The following is a 20,390-nucleotide window of genomic DNA, read 5'->3' as shown; positions in this document are numbered from 1 at the left end:
ACATAAGAGTTAACATAAAGAGAAATGTTATAGATGAGATAAAGAAAAAGAGGGAAGCTAATGAAAAAGGGGGATCAAAGAGAAAGGGGGGAGATAAAAGAGAAAGGGAACAGGCAGGGAGAAACGAGAAAGATAAAGAGAACCAGGATAGATAAAGAGAGAGCAGGATAAATAGGGAAAGAGTGAGGTAAAGAGAGAGAGAGAGAGAGAGAGAGAGAGAAGAAGGGTAAAGGAAAGGGGAGAAAAGGGACAGATGTAAAGATAAACAGGAGAGATATTCAGCTGATCTATACATGTAATGCTGTGTGTTCATGTGTTTATTTGATCCATACCTGAACTACATGGGGAGGAGAAGTTTTGTGTAGCAGAGTGAAGGAGGGGACAAAGGGAGTCATAGGAAAGACCACAAGCTAATGCCACACTAATATAAACATGATTACGGCCCTAATATCTATGATAAGTCTTTATTTCCAAATATTAGATGTTCTCAAACGTTTCACTATTTACATCTGTGCGACTAGTTGCATTCATTTGAAATACTTTATTGACTTTTCTTCCTCTGTTCAAAATGTTTGCCTTCCATTTCATTCTGATATTACTGAGATTTCTGGGAAATCCACTCCACATTGTATAGCAATAAAAGAGGTAGTGACAGAAGTGCAGTTAAGCCAATCAAGTAAATTCATGTCATTGTCCCCCAGTCCAGCCCGCTGTGCATATCCTTGCGAGGCTTTGAGAGGCTTAGAAAGGAGAGAAAGGAGGAGGAGGAGGGTTATGAATCTCCCCATCACACTGCATACAAGGACAATTCTTTAGCACACCTTCCAAATGTCCCAGGCTTTTCCCAACACATAAAAATAAAGCAAAAAAGAATATGATGTGGTGTTCTAAAACTTATTTAAACCCAAATATATACTACATATATTTTAATGCAATTCACCCAACAGCACTCATTTCAAGGACTTTGGGTTGGTGACGCAACTCAGGAGATTTTGCAATGCTGGCTCTTGATTAGATGTTCATATTGCCTCAAGTAATCAGTATTGCAGAACACATACAAAATATACTTTTCTTGCTGATGGCTTTGGATACTTTGCCTATTGTGTAAGAAGCTCACAAGACCTGTTGATGCAGTTTTTAGGTTTTCAAGTGGAATAATTTAATCACACATGGAATTTTCTGCCCTAGATCTTCTATTCATCTCTCACAAAAGCTGAACAAATTATTACTGAAAACCATGATTCACATCTCAATGATTAATAGTTTTATTTTATTGCATATATTATTGAGAAATGCATAAACCTTAATCCATGGGTAGGCAGAAACGTTCTTGTAAAGGACATTTGACTAAATGTCCCATAGGCAACAATGACTTCCACAAATCTTGTCATGGACACTGGGGATTGGGTATGGACACTTTGCCTACCCCTGCCTTAACCCAGAATTCAGTACAAGTAGGACATACCCATCCAAAAGTGGCTAAGAAGAAATTATAATATGAATCTCTGAACATAATATGTCTTTGTGCGTAATACCAACACATGTAATTAGTGCTTTACAGTTTACTCTACAGCACAGGGAAGCCCCAATATGTACATTCAAGCATTCACACAGCACAGGTGTACTGGGGCTGCTACACCAAATCTGTAGATATTCCCTGGCTGTGCCAAAAATGATTGTTGCACTATTATATCTTAAGAGTCATCTTGACACCTTTGTTTGTGGATGTAAAATGATGTCCATAGGGTCATGAAGAGGCTCAAATGTGAATTTGTTTCAATTGTTTCAAACCACCCATGTCCAAGCAGCCCTTTACCTTCTATCCCATTCCCCCTCAACCTCCTAAAAGATTGTAAGCTGTCACGAGCAGGGTTGTCTTCTCCTTTTGTACCATTCTTATGTTTGATCATGTTACTGTTACTATGTTGATAATTTGAATGTTATTGGTAATTATGTAATAACACTCCTATAAATAAAATGTAATAATGCTACTTAGTATATTTAATAAATTGTTATCTGATGTGCTACTTTTTAAGTCCTCTCTGTCCAATGTTCTATATAAATGAATAAATAACAATAACCTACCTTACTTAAAAAAAGCATATATAATATGTACACTTGTGAGTTTGTTTTAGGCACGCGTTGAAGACGTCTAATATCCCAGCGTGTTGGTAGTAGGTACGTGGACTAGTCTCCCAGCAAAAGTGGTAGAGGCAAACAAAGAATTTATGAACATAGTTGACCCTTTCAAAGTGATTCCCTGGGAACTAGAAGAGAATGGGCATATTATGATGACAGACTAGAACCAATTAAGCCTCCTAATTTGTTTTAAATGAAAATGTCCTGAGCTAGGTCATGCTTTTCTAAGAAAAGCCCTATTGTAGTTTTGTTTTCCCTCCCAACTCTCCCCCAGTCTAGTTAAATCAGTTTCACCATTAGCTGTGTTTATCATCAGATGATAATTGTAAACAATGCAATGGTACTTTACACCCATTCTGATGAAAAGATGTAAAAGTCAATATTCCGCTGATCACAATGGTGAGGTCATCACTTTTACCATTGTGCACCATTATTTATATCTATTCGTGCCCCTCACTGTCCTCGCTCTTCCCTGTATTCAGTAAAAGTGGTACGTCAACAATAGTGGTGCAAAATGTAAAAAAAACAGCAGTAACATTTTTTTGGCTGCCATGGTGACTGCACCATTTTTATCTTTTTTCGTCACAGCTGAACTTTATACATAACCAAAAATACATTTACTGTATGCGTCTCAAAAGTTGTCTTTTTTTTTTAAAGCGCTGTTAAATTTATCGCCCCTTCAAACACATAAAAGACTAAAAAAATCTTAGCCCTGTCCCTCCCTCCACTGCCCAGTGTGCACTACACATATTTCTCACACTCAGTCCCGTCTGTGATCCAGCCCACTATTCAGCAGCATCCTCTCTGAGTCAGGAGGGCATCAGAGTGACCGGTCTCTGTCCAAGACACCAGTGCTAGTCCCAAAGTGCGGACCCCATTCTACTCGACAGCACGCGGCACCGAGAAGCTAACAGAGGACAACTCAAATCTACATTTAAATGTTTAAGAATTTCCTTATTCCAGTCTGCATGCCTGCTACTTAACATGGAATTCAGGAGAACTAATCCCAGCTTATACAGCACTGTTATACTGCTATTCCTCTCCCTCTTTCTGCGGGGTAAGTCTTTGACCTATTGCATGTATACAACTCCCATCATGAAGAAAGTTGAACATCTATAAGGGCGGACTGACCAAAAGACATTTCGTTAGTCCTTGTGGCAGCTGGCGGAAGAAATATTGATGTTTTTAGGAGAGAAACAGAATGGGTTTTACAGAAATAAGGAAATACTCCACGTGCATTATGTAAAGTTGAGTGGCAAGTGTTGGATATGTTTTGGAATCTATTATCTGCTGCCTGTCTGTTATTTTAAGTTGAACACTAAAATTGTTTGTCTAAACAGGTGGTATGTGTACCACTAGGGATGTTTCTGATTGGTCCAATGAGTTATTTGTTGGTATTTATTTACGGTGAATACGTATGGTACTTAGTTGAAATATGTTTGAGTTCCGTAGCTTGGGGACAAGTGTTCAAACCCCTATGTGCATTCAGTTTTCCCGCAAGTATTGTTATATAGAAGCTCTATTGCCTTTCATTGTGCATTCTCTGTCGGAATAGAAGCAGCAGGCATTCTTTTGTTAGCAGTAACCTAGGTAACGCGTTAAGCATGTGAAGTATCTGTTAGGAAGCCAAAACCTGTAGTTGTTACACAAAAAAAAGGAAAAGTTCTAAGGGAAATCCCCCCCAAAAAAAGAGCTGTGTGCAAAATGCCCCGTCTAAGAATGTAATGGGGTGTGAGCTAACTTTATTTTTTGGAGTAGCAATTTCTCCCACGGTCCTGGGTTAACTCTTTCAAAGACAAAGGGGTTTTACTGCATGACTAACGCACACAAAGGCAGTAAAAATAAATTGTTCATTAGCTGGGAAACTTGTGCCAGTGTGTGTATATATGTATATATGTGTGTGTGTATATGTATATGTATATATATATATATATATATATATATGTGTGTATATATATATATATGTATATATATATATGTGTATATATATATGTATATATATATGTATATATATATGTATGTATATATGTATATATATATGTATGTATATATGTATGTATATATGTATATATATATGTATGTATATATGTATATATGTATGTATATATATATATATATATATATATATATGTTGTGGATGCAACTGTTTGGTGTTAATTGTAAAAGTAAAACATTTCAATCTGTGTTCTGCTGACATAGTATGAACTGAAAAGTTGTTTAGTATTTAGTAAGTCACCAGAATTAGGAATCTGCACTCACTCCCACAGGAACTCAGGTGCTTAGCTGTGCCTATTTTGTTTAGTATTTAGTGGCACTTTTACTGTTTTGTAAAGGCAAAAAAACATTTACACACATTTATATATATTTATTTATATAGTGTACACATGTAACATTTATTAAATTATTTAATTTGGATATCAAATATTTTTGCTGTCATGCATTTTTTCTGATAACTCGACACAACTTGCCATACTCCTATTTTATCAAGGAGTCACAGACTGTCTGGTAGTTGAAATTATTGGGCACTGTTTTTAATTCCTGAAAACACAATCACAATCCTTTTGATGTCCAGTAAGCTCTCCTTCAACAAATCTATTTTGTTCTCAGCAACTTAAGAAGATTTGTTTCTAGGTGTTCTTTTTTCCTGTTCATCATAGTTTTTTATATATTTTTTTTGCAAACATATATTGATATAAAATTCAACATACACGTATACTTTGAGTGCAGTAGTTTTAATGTTATTCTTACCCTTTATTGGAAGGTAGGACTTCTGGTAGCCAGAACTTGACAATAACATGATATGTGGATGTTGTTTGCATCTGCCACTGAGCTTAGGTTTAGTAAAAGTTATTCTTTTACATTTTGACGTATAATATCACACACAATGTAAAGATTGTTTCCAAATAAACTAATTTACAAGCTATGCCGGTTACAGCTTAAGAATAACATATGCAGGCTAAAGGCATCAATGAAATGCATTAGCTTTGTGCTAAGATTAAGGTCAAAGATTAAGATAAAGATGCCAGTAAATTAACCAAAGGAGACTATTTTGTTTTGGAGGTTTTACCACTGAATACCCCTGAACCAGCTTTGCGGAGGTAAAATAGGTTGCTGTTTTAAATCAAATGTCTACAAAACTACTGATTGAAAACCAAAAACACAAGCGATATCCTTTTTAATAGATTAATTTATTTATGATAAAAGTCATCCGTACATACCATGTTCATACAAAAACATTACATTCATACAAAAAAAATCTTCATCCTATTATGCTCACTGTGAGGATTTGGATAATGTACCCTTTTTCCTGCCCTGTACAGAACAGACCCCTTGTGGACCGACACCTCCCCTACTGAACTTCTTTCATGCTACATTACAGTCTTAGACGTCTAAAGATAAGGAATTTGATATGCTAAACTGGTCATGCTTTTCCATTTATAGTCTAACAAGCAACTCAAGTCTTCTGAATTAGTGAAATACGCAAATCTAGACACAAGAAATGCACAAACTTTTCTGCTCAATGTGTCTTCTGCACACATCTTTCTAAAACTGATTACCTACATGACTTGCAAGACACGATCTGAGCATAGGACCGACAATATGCATTTTTTAACCCCTTAATGACAAAGCCTGTACATGTACGGGCTCAAAATCCATTGTGTTCAATGGGTTTAGGGATCGCCCATTGTCCTTAAGGGGTTAATTGGGTAAAAGTAGATTTTTTCCTTAGTGCTTAATATTTACTGGAAAAGAATTACCAGCAACTGAATTTAAGTATAATATATCATTATAGTTCAATAATACATATTGACTATTTATACTTATATTGTACTAGCCAAATGCGTAGATCTTCTTTTTTTAATGCAAAACTATGTTCTATTCACTATGGTTTCTGTCATTTTCACATGACTGGTCTGTTTAAATTGCTGTGTGTCTTAACAGGACCATTCAGGTTAAGTGACTTCTTTATAGACCTTTTAATAAGATTACATTGTGGCTGAGTAAGGGACGATAATCTGTGTAAATCTCTCTACCTCACACACAGCAGACATAGCGCCTTCCTTATCAAAACCTCCTGGGTATGGCACTGTCCTGTTTGTAAAGTGGGAATCCCTGAACACTTCATCACACCATTCATTTCTCTTTAGGGTGCTGACATCAAAGCCCAAACTTTACATTTATATATAGTGCATAGACAAATTCTATACGCCTCCTACTGTAATATATTCCTGTCTGGTAATACAAAATAAAGAAATAAATAAGTAAAATGTAAATAAATCTATGGGTAGCTGGTGCGAGAGTATTTCTATTATATTAATATTATTATTTATTGTTTTATATAGCGCCATTAAATTCCGTAGCGCTGTACAATGGGTAGACAGGACATAACAATATGATGTACAGAAACAACAGGTGAGGAGGGCCCTGCTCAAAGGTGCTTACAATCTATAGCGTTATAATAATATTTCCTTCTGAAAAAAATAATCAGTACAAATTTATTGACGGATCCATATATCTGTGCACAAGCATGTGATCCTGAATATATATCACCCTCCTTAAGTCTAAAGAAACATAGAGGTTATATTTCATTCTGGTTTTGAAAGTAGTCTTATAACCTTAGCAACCGTTGCTGCTGGCTGGACCATTGCATCAGTTACTATGGTGATAAGATCCCTTTTCTAACTTTGCGCCATAGAATTTGACTACCTGCTGTAGTAAATCAAACACATTTTTGTGATTAAATGTTTCCATTAAATCCCGTGCCCTTAAATTTTCTCCGAGCTCTGAATGCAGAAACATAGTAATGATTTAAGGTTATCATTTTGTTGTTATTGGATCAACATTTACTTTTTAGGAGAAGCTTTTTGAGAGCATCAACCTCCCTTTATAAAAGTCCCTCTGAATATTTCCATAGCGGGGCCAATTCTGAGACAATTCCTAATATTGCGTGCGTGGCATCTGAACGGTAACTTTGTTGCTGTGCAAATATGTCAAGGCCGTTTACTGTAACGCAGCCATAAAATGGAGCTTTTTATTGTATCTATGTCATTTCAATGATTTCCATGTGCGATCCTAGGCGCATTAGGGTTTGTAACAGTGTATGTACACATATACTGTAACAGTAACACACAGGAATTTCCGTGTAAACCATCCTACGCCCACAAAACCGCCTTGTGGCTTTTTTGTGGATGCCATTCAACACCATATGAATTGTATTATTTTCTGAGATCAACTCTGTTAGAAACCATATTTGTCCATCCAAATAAAGCTAATGGACAAATTAGAGTCATGTGTAACACAAACAATACCTTACATTTCACCTAATTACAGGCTTAACGGATAATAGTATGTCAATATTTTGAAGAAAACATTAACTTGTTATGTCCTGTCTACCCATTGTACAGCGCTACGGAATTTGATGGCGCTATATAAAACAATAAATACTAATAATAAATAATATATGAAACTGTTTAATCTGCTAAAATATGACAAAAAAAACTAAATTTTAAAGACATTTGCATTAACTATTCTATCAAATATATATTTAATATGATTGAATATGTTTATAACACAACATATTAATATACAACCTATAAATGATTGCACTACATAAACAAGTGATAGTCTTGATGGTTTTACATCTCGCTGAGCTGAATTGACCACCCTGTTGAAGCAGAGAGAGTTTAGTGAGGAAAAACAACCATGATGAATTTAATGAATTTAATGAATTTCTACCTGATTGCTACTTCATAGAACTACACATTAAAATCGGTAAAATTGTAATTATTATTATTATTTTTTATTTATATAGCGCAAACAATCTACGCAGCGCTTAATACAATACATACATTCAAGGGGTATGACAAGACGAGAATCGACAGATTAAGACAAACCGATACATTATGCAAATTTCATGATAAATAAAAAGGATATGTAAGCAAAACCCACTTCTGACATAGAAGTTAATATTGTCTCGGTATGAGTGCTACTGTATCCATACTGTATATTTAATTATTTACATTTAAAAAAAAACTGCAACTAAAAATTATTCCAATGAGAACACTGAAAACAGTTCAACAATTGAATTTTGTGTGCCAGGATTAAATAGTTGTTTTGAGATTAAGTGAGTATGTTGGGACTATAAATGGATCGCCATATTGGATTTTCCTAAAGGCTTTGTGGGCCCTTTAAATACATGCATGAGCTGTACAGTTAGTACCGACGCTGTGCTATGGGAGACACCGATAAAGTATATGTGATGAGGTGTCACGCTCATTCCACAGCCCAATGGAGGGTGATTTTACTTACAACAAACTAAGAGGTGATCAGATCCATCAGACACATTCCCATCATACCAGCAAAGGGCCCTGTGAGGGAGCATTTATTTGGTATTAGATACCTACTCCTGCCCCAGTCAGCTTGTTCAGCTGCACTTGCACCATTTAATTGATTGAATCTATAAATCGGACATACACCAAGTCTGTTCTCGTCTGCCAGATTCTTGTTGACGTAATACATATAGCAAAGACTAATACTAAATGGGTCACGTTTAGGATATACAAATAGCGATATGCAAATGATTTCTGATTTAAAGTCATTCTTATAAGATAGGTTTTAACCTACATCATGCTTCTTATTCATCTGTAAAACCAACTGTAGGTTTTTGCTACTTGCAGAAGAACAATAAATTGTACATAACATACCGCATAGGTGTTACCGCTTATAGGTTGTTCCATCTACCTACCTTACCCTTCCAGCTGCCTTGCGAGGAATTGGAGCAGAATGTCATGCTATGACATCATATCACAGAGCTAAGGTACATCTTGAGGCTATATGGGAGCTACAACAAAATTTATAATGTGCACATTTTCTATTTTTTTATTTTAGTTTTTTTTAATTTAATGTAATATAATCAGCAGTGTAGCAATAATGTTAATGCTTACCTTAGAAGCATACTAAAGCCCGTTACTTAGTGTTGCACATATTGTAGCGTACTAAGTACAGTATCTGTGACATGCGCGGTAGTTTGCGTTGGTTATTTGAAGTATGTATTAGTATGTGTCTTGGTATGTGTGCTGAGAAGACTTCTGCTTCCCATCCTTGGAGAAGGTGTATTCCCTTGGTTTATGCTAGCTGATAACCCCAGCCCTGTGTCTCAAAGTCTGGAATGTTAAGTGAAGCTTTAGGTTGTGTTATCAGCAGAGCTGTCTGAGAGAGTTATTCATCAGGTGTAGCACACACATGGCTAATGTAATAAGATGACATGCAGATGCCTGAACATATATCACAGCTCAGTGCTCAGAAACGCCTCACCCCAGTCTTCTTAATGTATACTTTTATATATATATATATATATATTTTCGTTTATAAATGTGATTAAATAGCACCAAATAGATAAACCATAGTAGTTGCACTCATATGTATTAAATGAAAATAAAATAATAAAATTTGCTTCCCCCTCAGAAAAAAAGGCTAATGGTGGTCTATTCACAAAACAGTAAGCTGTATCTATATATTGTGCAGGGGCAACTTCTTCCAGGGGAGACTTTCTAGAGTTGGACCTTTATAATGCATAGTGACAATAAATCAGGGAGATTATGTTTCAACTCATGGTTAACAGAGGAAAACCCCATTGTGTATGCTGAAGCCCACACTAAAAATGTATAGATACATGCTTGTTTCTCATGCTTTTCACCCCTGCCACCTGCCATGGTTCAGCTGTTATTGGAGTCACCACAAAATGCTTTACAGTTTAAGAAGATAAATATAATATGCAAGGGGATTGCTCCCTTAAAGGGAAAATCTTTCATATGCATTTCGGCTGAACACATCTCCCACATCTGAGAATAGGGGTAGACGAAGGGACAAATACAGGGGCGGGCCCAGGCCGCCCGAAATCTAATCTATACGGCCGCTGGGAGCTGATGCCGCCGGCCGGCGCTACTTTAATACTTTTTTTTTAAAATTTAATATGGCAAGCCGGATCAGCTATTAAATGAAAAAAAAATAGTATTAAAGCAGCCCCGGTCGGCGGCATCAGCACCCAGCGGCCGTATGCGATGGCCGCCAAGTGATGGGAGCCGCGTGAGGGGTGAAAGCTCCGCCCCCTCGCACTCACCTTTCACCCCTCACGCTGCTCCCATCACTATGCGGCCATCAGATTGTTGGAAATCGAATCTAAACGGCCGCTGGGTGCTGATGCTGCCGGCCGGCGCTACTTTAATACTTTATTTATTTATTTTTAATATGGAAAGCCGATCCGGCATATTAAATAAATTAAAAAAAAGGCAGCAGCCATTTAGATAAGTTTTCCAGCAGTCTGATGGCCGCATAGTGATTGGAGCAGCGTGAGGGGTGAAAGGTGAGTGCGAGGGGGCGGAGCCACTTCACTCGACTTGCCCCCCAGGCCTTAGGCTGCCAGCCCTCCCCTGGACAAATACATATGTGGGGATTCGGAAATGAGTGCATTACGTACATGTAAAAGTACTTCTCATCTAGCATATGCGTTAAAATACATATGGTGGAAGGAGTATCCTTTTAAATCAGGGGTAGCCAACAGGTAGCACTATAGAAAATGTAGAAAATGATGGCACGATATAATAATAATATATACCAAATGCCTATCCTTTTAAAACATTTTGTCAGATGTAGGCTGGCTTTTTTGCGAGTGGGATGCATTCACACTAATATCAACAATATCATCAATCTTCTTGGTGCAACCATGCATTTCTTTCTGTGATCATAGTGCAGTCAGTCATCTTAGTTTCCCATGCCAACGTGTTCAAGTGGTTTTTCCAAAACATAATCATTTAAAGACATCTTATTTCCATGACATAAAATGTATTCACATACAACCCCAACAGTAATATAAATAATTGCTCATTACCCCAGGAGACAAAGAAAATATGTTCCATGTTCAACACAACTACAAGATATTGAATTAATCAAAACCAAAAATAGATAACTAATATAATCTAATACTTGACTTCTTTTCTTTTGACACTGCTTGTTAACGTGATATTAGGGAGAGACTATGAGGTTATTTAACAAATCAGCGTGAAAATGTGTTGCACGAAATACAATTTACTTGAATGTTTGTGTTACATAATTTTTTTTTAGTTATTATAATTATTGTTGTGCCATTATTTTACAACATGATAACCATTTTATGTCCAGTTACTGCAAAACCAGCTTTTTAATGATGAATACAAGGAGGTCTGCATAGGGTCAGAACCCCTGTTAATCACCCTACGCCCTTTTGAAGTTCAGTTCGCAAGGCAATGGGCTGTATTAAAGCTGCATCAGGTTTCACTGTAAAGTCTGTGTCCAAAGCAAGAGGTTACAGATAAATAAGACGTATTAGTTGTAATGCCTTCTAGGAGATTAACTTTGTTCACTCTGTACATTAGACAGTAAAACATAAAATATCAAGCGTGGCTTTGATGAAAATACATACTTCTAGTTTCACAAATGTATCTTCTGCCCTTCAGACCTCTGCAAGATGTTCTTAAGAGGTTGGATTGAGCCTTGTTATGTTCTAACTAGACTGAGGTCAAAGCATACGGGGAGTTGGATGTCCACTAAATGACTTCAGTGGACAATAAGCTGTGTTGAACACTAGAAATTTAGTTCAATGACCCATTTAACTACAGGAAATGGATGATTTGCGATTCAATTACCTGAGTAAACCACAAATAACAAATGTGAATTCTAGACAGTGACCACTAAACCAAGCCAAATTAAAAGCAATAGGAGTACTTAAATATATAATGTGCGTAAACTTACTTTATAGAGCAGATATAGCAAACATTTTTGGGCCTGAGTGTCCAATATTCTGAATGAAACCAAGTTGTAGACCTCAAAGTGCCAACACACAAGCATATACCTACACACACACACACACACACACACACACACACACACACACACACACACACACACATATATATAAATCTGCTGGGGATAAATGCTGCAATTTGAAGAATAATCTTCAATATACTTAACCCAAAGGCGTCCTCAGGATTTTTCCCCCCGGGGGGGACTATTCTCCTCACTTTTCCCCTCTCCCACCTCAACATCTCCTTATCCCATCTCAATTGCTTATTTTTGATGGCTTGGGTTTCCTGGTGGGAGGCAAACGTTACCCATTATTGGGAAAAAATATATGACCATAGTAGTAGCTAACAGACCATCATGAACCCGTGCAACGTGAGAACTTTAGTTTACGGGAGCTAGGGTGGCTTCTCAGAGTGTTATTGAAGGCAAAGGTAAAAAATATTTTATTGATTTAGATTTTTTCCTGTTCACTCACTTTACATTTTGATCAATGATAAAAAAAACTATTAACATGTCTATTTTTGAAAGCATTCTTACATTACAGCATTTTTCAGACCTGCCTAACCATTTTACACAATTCTATATGTATTTATGTATATAGCTATATGCCAAAATAAACTGCACCTGCCAACCTGTGCAATGTATGTGTGTGTATGCATGTAAGTGAGTATATGCTTGTGTGTGTGTGTTAATTTTTTCTGGAAGGTGAAAACAACACTGCATTACACCAGAAGTAGGCACCAACATGCGGTGCCTGCAATTTGGTTTCATGGAGAAAATTGGGCCTAAAAAAGTTTGCCATGACTGCCCTTTACCATTGAGCTCATTGAACCATAATGCTATCCCAATGTCAAATTCTATGCCACTAAATTAGGAGTCACATGAACATTAATTAACACACTTTAGTTATTGGTTTATTATCTAACCAAATATTTTTAAAAGGCCAACAAAAAAGGGTGCAAAGAACAAACTTTAACAAACAATAGTGGAATCGGTAATAACACCACCAACAATGATAGAACCTAGAGAGGATGTTGTTCAGAAGAATTGGTTAGCTGAAATAGACCCATAAAAATAACAAGCTTTACAATAAGATTCTATTTTGAACAATAGCTTCCTTTTGTTTGAAAGTATGGCTGTGGAGGTCAGCGTGAGAATGCCTAGGGATAAATAATATTGAGATACTGAACAGAAGGATAGAAAGAAAGCATATATTATCTTAGGACAATAGAAGAGTTCTAATGAGTGATTATACAGACTCATAGGAGTCATTGAAACTTTATAGTGGTGTAGCCATAATTGAGAGTATTAATCACGACAATTCATGGCTTATAATTTAGAAACAATATAACCCAAATCCATATTAAAATACACTCTAATGATCGCAGGGTATAGCAAGTGAAGAGTTAATAAGCCAATAACCTCCACCCCTCATTTTACTATTATTATTAATAATATTTTTTCCATGATAATTTCAAATTTGTGGCTGGAATCTGAACCCATCGATACAACAGTTAACTCCTCATTGACAGGTAAACCCCCCACCATCTGTCATTTGCTTTATCTCAATAATTCCATTGAGCCAGGCTGTTGATGGAGTCTGCTTGTTAGATGCATAAATTAAATTAAAGTTCCCACAAACACTTTGTCTCATATTTGGCTCCTGGCCTCGTCGTCACTAATGAATCTAACATTCCAAAGCTAAAACATGCCAATGCTCCCAAATGTCCCGTGCATCGTTGTGAATTTTTTCCTGAACCATAATGTATCAGTTTGTCTTTGTCAGTTACATTTTGTCAAATTGTTTGAATATATGTATTGTAAGAAGCGCTGCATACATTATTGGCGCTATATAAATAAAACAAAAAACATAATAATTATGGACCTATGTACAAAGCACAAGGTAAGAAAACGACTATCCTTTAGTAGTTGAGGGGACAGTTTACACTTAGTTTGTCAGCTGAAAGTCGAATTGAGTACAAGCGGCGGTGGAGCACCCCTTTTGTTGGAACAAGTAATGTACATGTATGTTAAAAATGTTAAAAGTCTATCAATGTGTGATATTTATGGTTTTTTTATTGTAAATGTTCAGATTTAGAAATGTATATTCGGTACATTGTCCCTCGTCTTCCCAAATGTCCTTTGTCTTCCCAAATGTATGTCTTTAATGTGTACCACCTTTGTATACAACCTCCTCTTAAAACACTTAGGCTTTCCAGTTTTAATCCACCTCACATCACGTAGACAGGATTTACATCTGTGCAAAGTATATAATATGACTGGTGTAGTCTTCTGGACTTTTCAGAAGATCATTTCTTTCTTCCTTTAATGGGATCATTTTTCTTTCAAGTGTATCTGTTCTTTTAATTGTTGCACTCTTTCATTATTTTGTTTTCACCACAGTCTTACCTCTTTTTTTTTATCTTTGTTTCTTCTTTATAATTAAATTGTATTTTGTGATATTGACCACGTTCTTTTTTTTGTGGTCTTTCCGTTTCCCATCCTCTCTTATACTCTATGCATGATGTGTGTGTGATTTCACCGCCTGCAAAACCTGTTCGCTGAGTGAACTGGGCTGTAACCATGACTTGATCTTGCTGGTAATCAGCTCTATATCAATCCCCTTTGAAGCCACATCTTAGTTTGCAATATATGTTTTTCCTCACTGTGATCAGCCGCTTATTCTCACCACCATCCACTTACATTCTGTAACAAATGTTCTCCTTTCCATCTCTAGGGCTGGCACAAAGCTGTTTTTCTTCCCCATGTCTTAACGGGGGCACATGTCAGGAGACACCGGATGGATTTTCTTGTCACTGCCCCACACAGCCACTGGCTTTCACTGGAGCAGACTGTGGAGTGGTCTATGATGCATGCACGGTATATGAATGCCCCAAAACCCACAACTGCCTCACTACCCAAGGATATCCTCAGTACCAGTGCACCTGCAAGCCTGAACTTAACTGCTCCATTAATGCATGTGAGACTCACCCTTGTTCCCAGCCAAACTCTCAGTGTGTGGATAGTGCAGATGGCTTTCTTTGCAGTTGTAAGGATGGGTACAGTGGTCCTAACTGTGACCAAGTGGTTACAGCATGCCCACAAAATCCTTGCCTGAATAATGGTACCTGTGTGGCAGAAGCTGGGAATTACACATGCGTATGTAAGCCTGGCTACACAGGGGAACACTGTGAGGTCGACATCAACGAATGTGCTTCAAACCCCTGCCGGAATGAAGCAATCTGTGTGGATAAAGTTAACAAGTACATCTGCTTTTGTGTACCTGGCTTCCAGGGGTACCATTGTGAAATAGACATCAATGAATGTGCATCCAAACCCTGCCTCAATAATGGCAAGTGCCTTAACATGATGGACCATTATGAGTGCGAGTGTGCAACAGGATATACAGGTGAGTCTTAAGAGTGGGAAACACACAGTATAAAACAACACAGTAAATGTTAAAAAGTAAAATAAAAGTTCCTTACGTTACAGCTAAGCCCCTGGCCTTCTCGTTTTAGATTATGACCTTTTTTTCTAATATTTTAAAGGATACATATGATAGCTGAGTGTCACCCTCCAATTATAATTTTCTCCTCTTGAAAATTTATTGAGGGAATCGTCAAAATCACCCTCCAAGCATTAATTTCCTACCCCAACTCCTTGGCTTGCAAGATATATAACTGGACACACACACAAGCATGCTTACTCATGTTCTAAGCACTGGTAGACAGCAAGAAGCCGTGTGATGGTAATGTATGCTTAGATGTAAGATAAGGAAGTTTTACTTTGCAGAGAGGATGGTAGATAAGAGGAACAGCCTTCCAGCAGAGGTTAACAGCGTGAGGGAATTTAAACATGCGTAGGATATGAATAAAGCTATCCTGAATCTAAGATGAGACCTTGGCCCTTGGGCTGATTAAGGTCTGAGACTAGAGGAAATGGGCAGACTAGATTGCCAAATGGCCAAATTCTATGTTTCTATGTCCCGTATGCAGCAGGTATTTTCGTCACTTGTGGCCTACTCCTAGTTCCTAGTATTTTTTTATTCTTGTGGCTGAGATCAGCACTGAGCTCTGTCCATCCTGTTTAGGTGGAATCCTATAGACAGGCTATGGTGCCAGCGTCCACAAAGTTAGTTTCTTTGCACAGAAAAAAAAAATATTAAAGACTTAATTATGAATTTCATGTACGTTAGAATGGGATTAGAAACATCAGAAAATGGTTTTAGAAATTGTTCTTCAGAATCACTTATTACATAAATAACTTTCATGATATCACAAAGTCAAAGAGGCTTTAAGGCCCATCCTCTAGACACACCACCTGTAAAAAAAAAACCGTCTATCTTTGGCCGTCTGAAATGTGCTGTGGGCCATCTTCACCAAGATCTCTCCAACTTGAAACCAGAGACTCAATTGAATAACATGGGGCTGAAAAGATTCTCTTTGTCTCTCGCCCTTGTGCGTCATGTGTTTCATGTTAAAGTTTATTTATTTTAAATCCAGGTCATTAATTATTTTCACCCCCAAACTGCCCTCAATCCCTCCACCAGCTCCAGCCTTGTAGATCACAGACTGGTACTAAAAAGCCTGGAAATAATGGATAGTTATAAATTTGCATAGGAATTTGACGTGGATTGCTGAGGAATTTCTGTGTGATTTGTATTCATTCTTAGTTTGAAGGTCAACCTGCCATCTACTTGAAAAGCACATGGTTTCCTACAACCAGTTACGTAATTGGCTATCCAAACAACTAAAATTGCATTAGTGTTTTTAGATAAAACCGGGACAGGGATAACAGAGAAATGAGGAATGTAAAATAGAAGAGTAAAAGGTTAAGAGGCCATGCCTAATCTATCTTATAAATTGGGTATTTTATGAATGAGGAATGTATTTTACTGTTATAAAGCATAAGGGTTATTTTAATCCCTAAAAAAAATAAAAGCCAAGGTCAAAAAAAGGCTTAGCAGTAAGTAATCTAGATGGTGGATGCAGGCCTTGCAGGGGCATAGCTAGAGTATTGGGATCCAGGGCGAATCCTATATTTGAGACCACTGTATGCCGTTGTGGCACCCCCCTGATGAGTGGCACACAGGACAGATCACCCCCAAGCAGGCCACTGGGTGGATGTCATCTAACATGAAGTTGTATGTTTCTTGAGATATATAAAAGATGTTTTCTTTAGCGGTCTTTTTCAATGCAAATTTTCAAAATAGCTCCATATTTTACTTCCCTGAACATAGGGCATTTGAATTTGGGGTATAGGATTACCCCATATACCCAATACCCAGTCTGTGTATGCGGTTACCTACTCCTGGTCTAGGTAGATGTGAAACAAATATCCAGACTGATCCACCTACGGTGATCCTGTACATGCGTTATTGGAAGGGATGTTGACATCCTCAATGAAGCTCTTTCGCAGGGTGTGGTTTCAAGTTGCTTATGTCTCAACACAGATGGATGTCATTTAGATATTTAATATCTAAATATTATATACTGTCACATCATACCGTACAATAAATGTTCAATGCTTACCTGTGCACAATATTAGCAGCTACCACGCAGACTTACAAGCTGCACCGGGAATCTGCCCAAATTCCTAGTTACTCTGTTTTGTGTCACGTGTCACTTTGATCAGAGTTTTGTGAAAAGAAGATTTATCACAACAACACTTGGAAGACTTGTGGAAGAGTGCAGTGAACTGATAATAGCTATATTATTGAGATTCATAATGAAATGCTGCCATCTAATGGCAGCATAGGGTTAGTGTTGGGTGTACCTCATTTGCATTGGAAAAATAGAATTAAAATCACTTACCTTGAGTAGAAGTTGCAGCTACACACCTCTGTCATGGTCTAATAACTCAGATGGAAATCAGTGTGAGATCTCTCCTTGCATGCACATGGGGGAATCTCGATAGACCCCTGGCTGCACATTTTCTCCTTGCCAGAGCTGGGGCTATCTGGCGATATATCGTGCACAAGGAGATGCATTCATCTGAACAAATTCTGCAGAATCCCTCTATACATTTGCGTGGGAACGCACATATATTTAAAGGGACCTCTCAGGTATCACATGTATAAAAGTGCATATGATGGCCGGAGTGTCATTTCAGATACCTTTTCCCCATGGTATACACATAAAGTATATTTTTAATAGTGACCACGACAGCACTTTCTTGGTGAATTTACTTACTTGTTATCTGGATCAAACTAGGCAACAAGCTCAGAGTGCGTGAAAATATAAGCTGCATTTTGCAAGGTGAAGAAACTATATTTGCCTCAAGGTAGAAGAAGAAACTATATTTGCAGTTAGGGACAGGGCAATGTGAAGATACAGGCATAGATAGCATAGGCAATATAAGTCAGAAGGTCACGCTATGAGACAGAAAGTGTCAGATCAGCAATATCCTGTGAGCTAGGAAAGTATATTTATTTTGCTATTTTAATCCATTATGTCCAATAAGAAATTCTTGTAAAATGATGTTTCTTCTTCCTTTGGAGGTGTCAATTGTGAAACAGAAATAGATGAATGTGCTTCCAGTCCATGTCAGAACGGTGCTCTGTGCAGAGACCACATTGGATACTTTTCCTGCGACTGTCCTGCAGGGTACGAGGGAGAGTTGTGCCAGTATGATATTGATGAGTGCCAAAGCCAGCCATGCCTGAATGGCGGAGTCTGTTTGGACGCCATAAACAGGTAAATTGAATGCTAGTGCTGCACGTTCTTTTCTTTAGGGTAGGAAGTATACATTTTTGGAGATGTGCTATCTTTAATGTGATATTGTATCAGTTCATACTAAAATATTTTTTGTATACTTTTATACTATCCCAAAACAAAGACCAAATGAACAGCTTCAATGGAAACAAAGTGTGCCTACCACCATGGAACCTACAGTGTATAAGAAGACAACAAACATTTTTTTTCCTATTGGTGCTTGTTTTAATACGTACAGAATGGTGAACTCCAAATTGAGGATTTGGGTTTCTTTCAAATTAAGAGGATTTAGGGAACAAAATGTCATTAATCCTTGGTGGTTTATCCACTAAAACATGTTTTCAGGTGATCTCTAGTTTCAACTCACTGTAGTATAAAAGTCCATGTACTGACATATAATATTAGCACTTTCTACAGTATATATGAAAAATTTACATTAACTATTGTAAGTAGCTGAACCCCTCCCTTTTTTCTTTTTTTTTTCTCTTTTTCTGTAATCCTATCTTAAAAGTTATACTTATCTGTTATGTGAAAGACAACCTTTCAATAAAAAATAATTGTAAAAAAATAATAATAATAATATTAGCACTTTCAAGTGCATGAGGATGTTTTGCTAAATCCAAATGTATAGTGTATATTGGCAAGGAACAGATAAAAGAGTGATACAAAGCACTATATCATATAATAATCGAACAATATTTGTATTGCAGCGGTCCCGATACTAACCACAAATGTGCAAACCAATACAGATAGTGGAAGAAAAAGAAAGTGCTGCACATCAATTCAAATAAACACCACAACGTGCATAGGGAATAAAAGTATATTCAGATTTAATCAATGTTTTGTTCTGATGATATCAGGAAACTCATGAACATGTAGGGAACAGAATAGAAAATGTACACATAGTAACATTTCTTTGTGTAACTCGTTTGCTTTTAGGTGATCACTGACTTTGGCTCTGAGAGACCCCACAGGGGACCGTGATCCTCCCTGACAGAGGAAGCAGCGATGTATATGTCTAAGAAGACTAGAGAAGTAGAAGCTAAAAGCATGTAACAATTTAATATACAAAAGATAGCAATATCTTACATTAAAAAAACACTATGTTGCTCCAGAAGAGAGGAACCGGATAGTGCCACCAATGTGGCACCTATGCCAATGCTGTCAAAATACAAGTGCCACATATAATGCTGATTCTCACAAGGTCCCTGAGTGTGTCCTCTTCCTTGTTGCGCTTGTGTTGCACAACTAGTTGCCTGAGGAAGCCTATTGGGGCGAAACACAGTGTTTTTTAATGTGAGATATTGCTATCTTTTGTATATTAGAATTGTAGCACATTTTTAACTTCTCCTCTGGTCTTCTCATTACATTACGTAGACATTGATGCTTCCTGCATCAGTAGTGATCACGTTCTCCTGTGGAGTCTCTCAGAGCCAAGGTCAGTGAGAAGCTGGTCTGCTCACCTAAAAGTGAGTGTGTTACCAGGGAGGGGGCACTTACCTGCTTTACTATGTGTACCTTTTCTATTTTGTTCTCTACATGTGGCAATGGCCATATGAATTAAATATTATTGAAACTTTTCAACTATTTAAACTAAGCCTATATTTAAATTTGCTGTAAGGAAAGCCTAGTCCAAACCTGATAGGAGATCCAGTCACTCATGTCTGTCACCTACCTTTTATCCATACAAAATTTTATATT

The 20,390-nt window shown here is 37.2% G+C and overlaps 1 protein-coding gene across 1 annotated transcript in view; it reads left to right on the top strand.

The window, feature by feature from the left end:
• The first annotated feature begins 2,964 nt into the window (after window positions 1–2,964).
• CRB2 (crumbs cell polarity complex component 2) overlaps window positions 2,965–20,390 on the top strand; it is a 44,686-nt gene continuing 27,260 nt past the window's right edge. The window contains exons 1-3 of the mRNA XM_053473728.1: window positions 2,965–3,196; window positions 14,714–15,385; window positions 18,476–18,671. Coding sequence (XP_053329703.1) covers window positions 3,124–3,196; window positions 14,714–15,385; window positions 18,476–18,671 — 941 coding nt within the window. The 5' untranslated portion in view covers window positions 2,965–3,123. The remainder of the gene's footprint in view (window positions 3,197–14,713; window positions 15,386–18,475; window positions 18,672–20,390) is intronic.

This window comes from Spea bombifrons, chromosome 8, assembly GCF_027358695.1.
Source record: "Spea bombifrons isolate aSpeBom1 chromosome 8, aSpeBom1.2.pri, whole genome shotgun sequence".
NCBI classification, from domain to species: domain Eukaryota; kingdom Metazoa; phylum Chordata; class Amphibia; order Anura; family Pelobatidae; genus Spea; species Spea bombifrons.
This window is presented reverse-complemented; position numbering and strand designations above follow the sequence as displayed.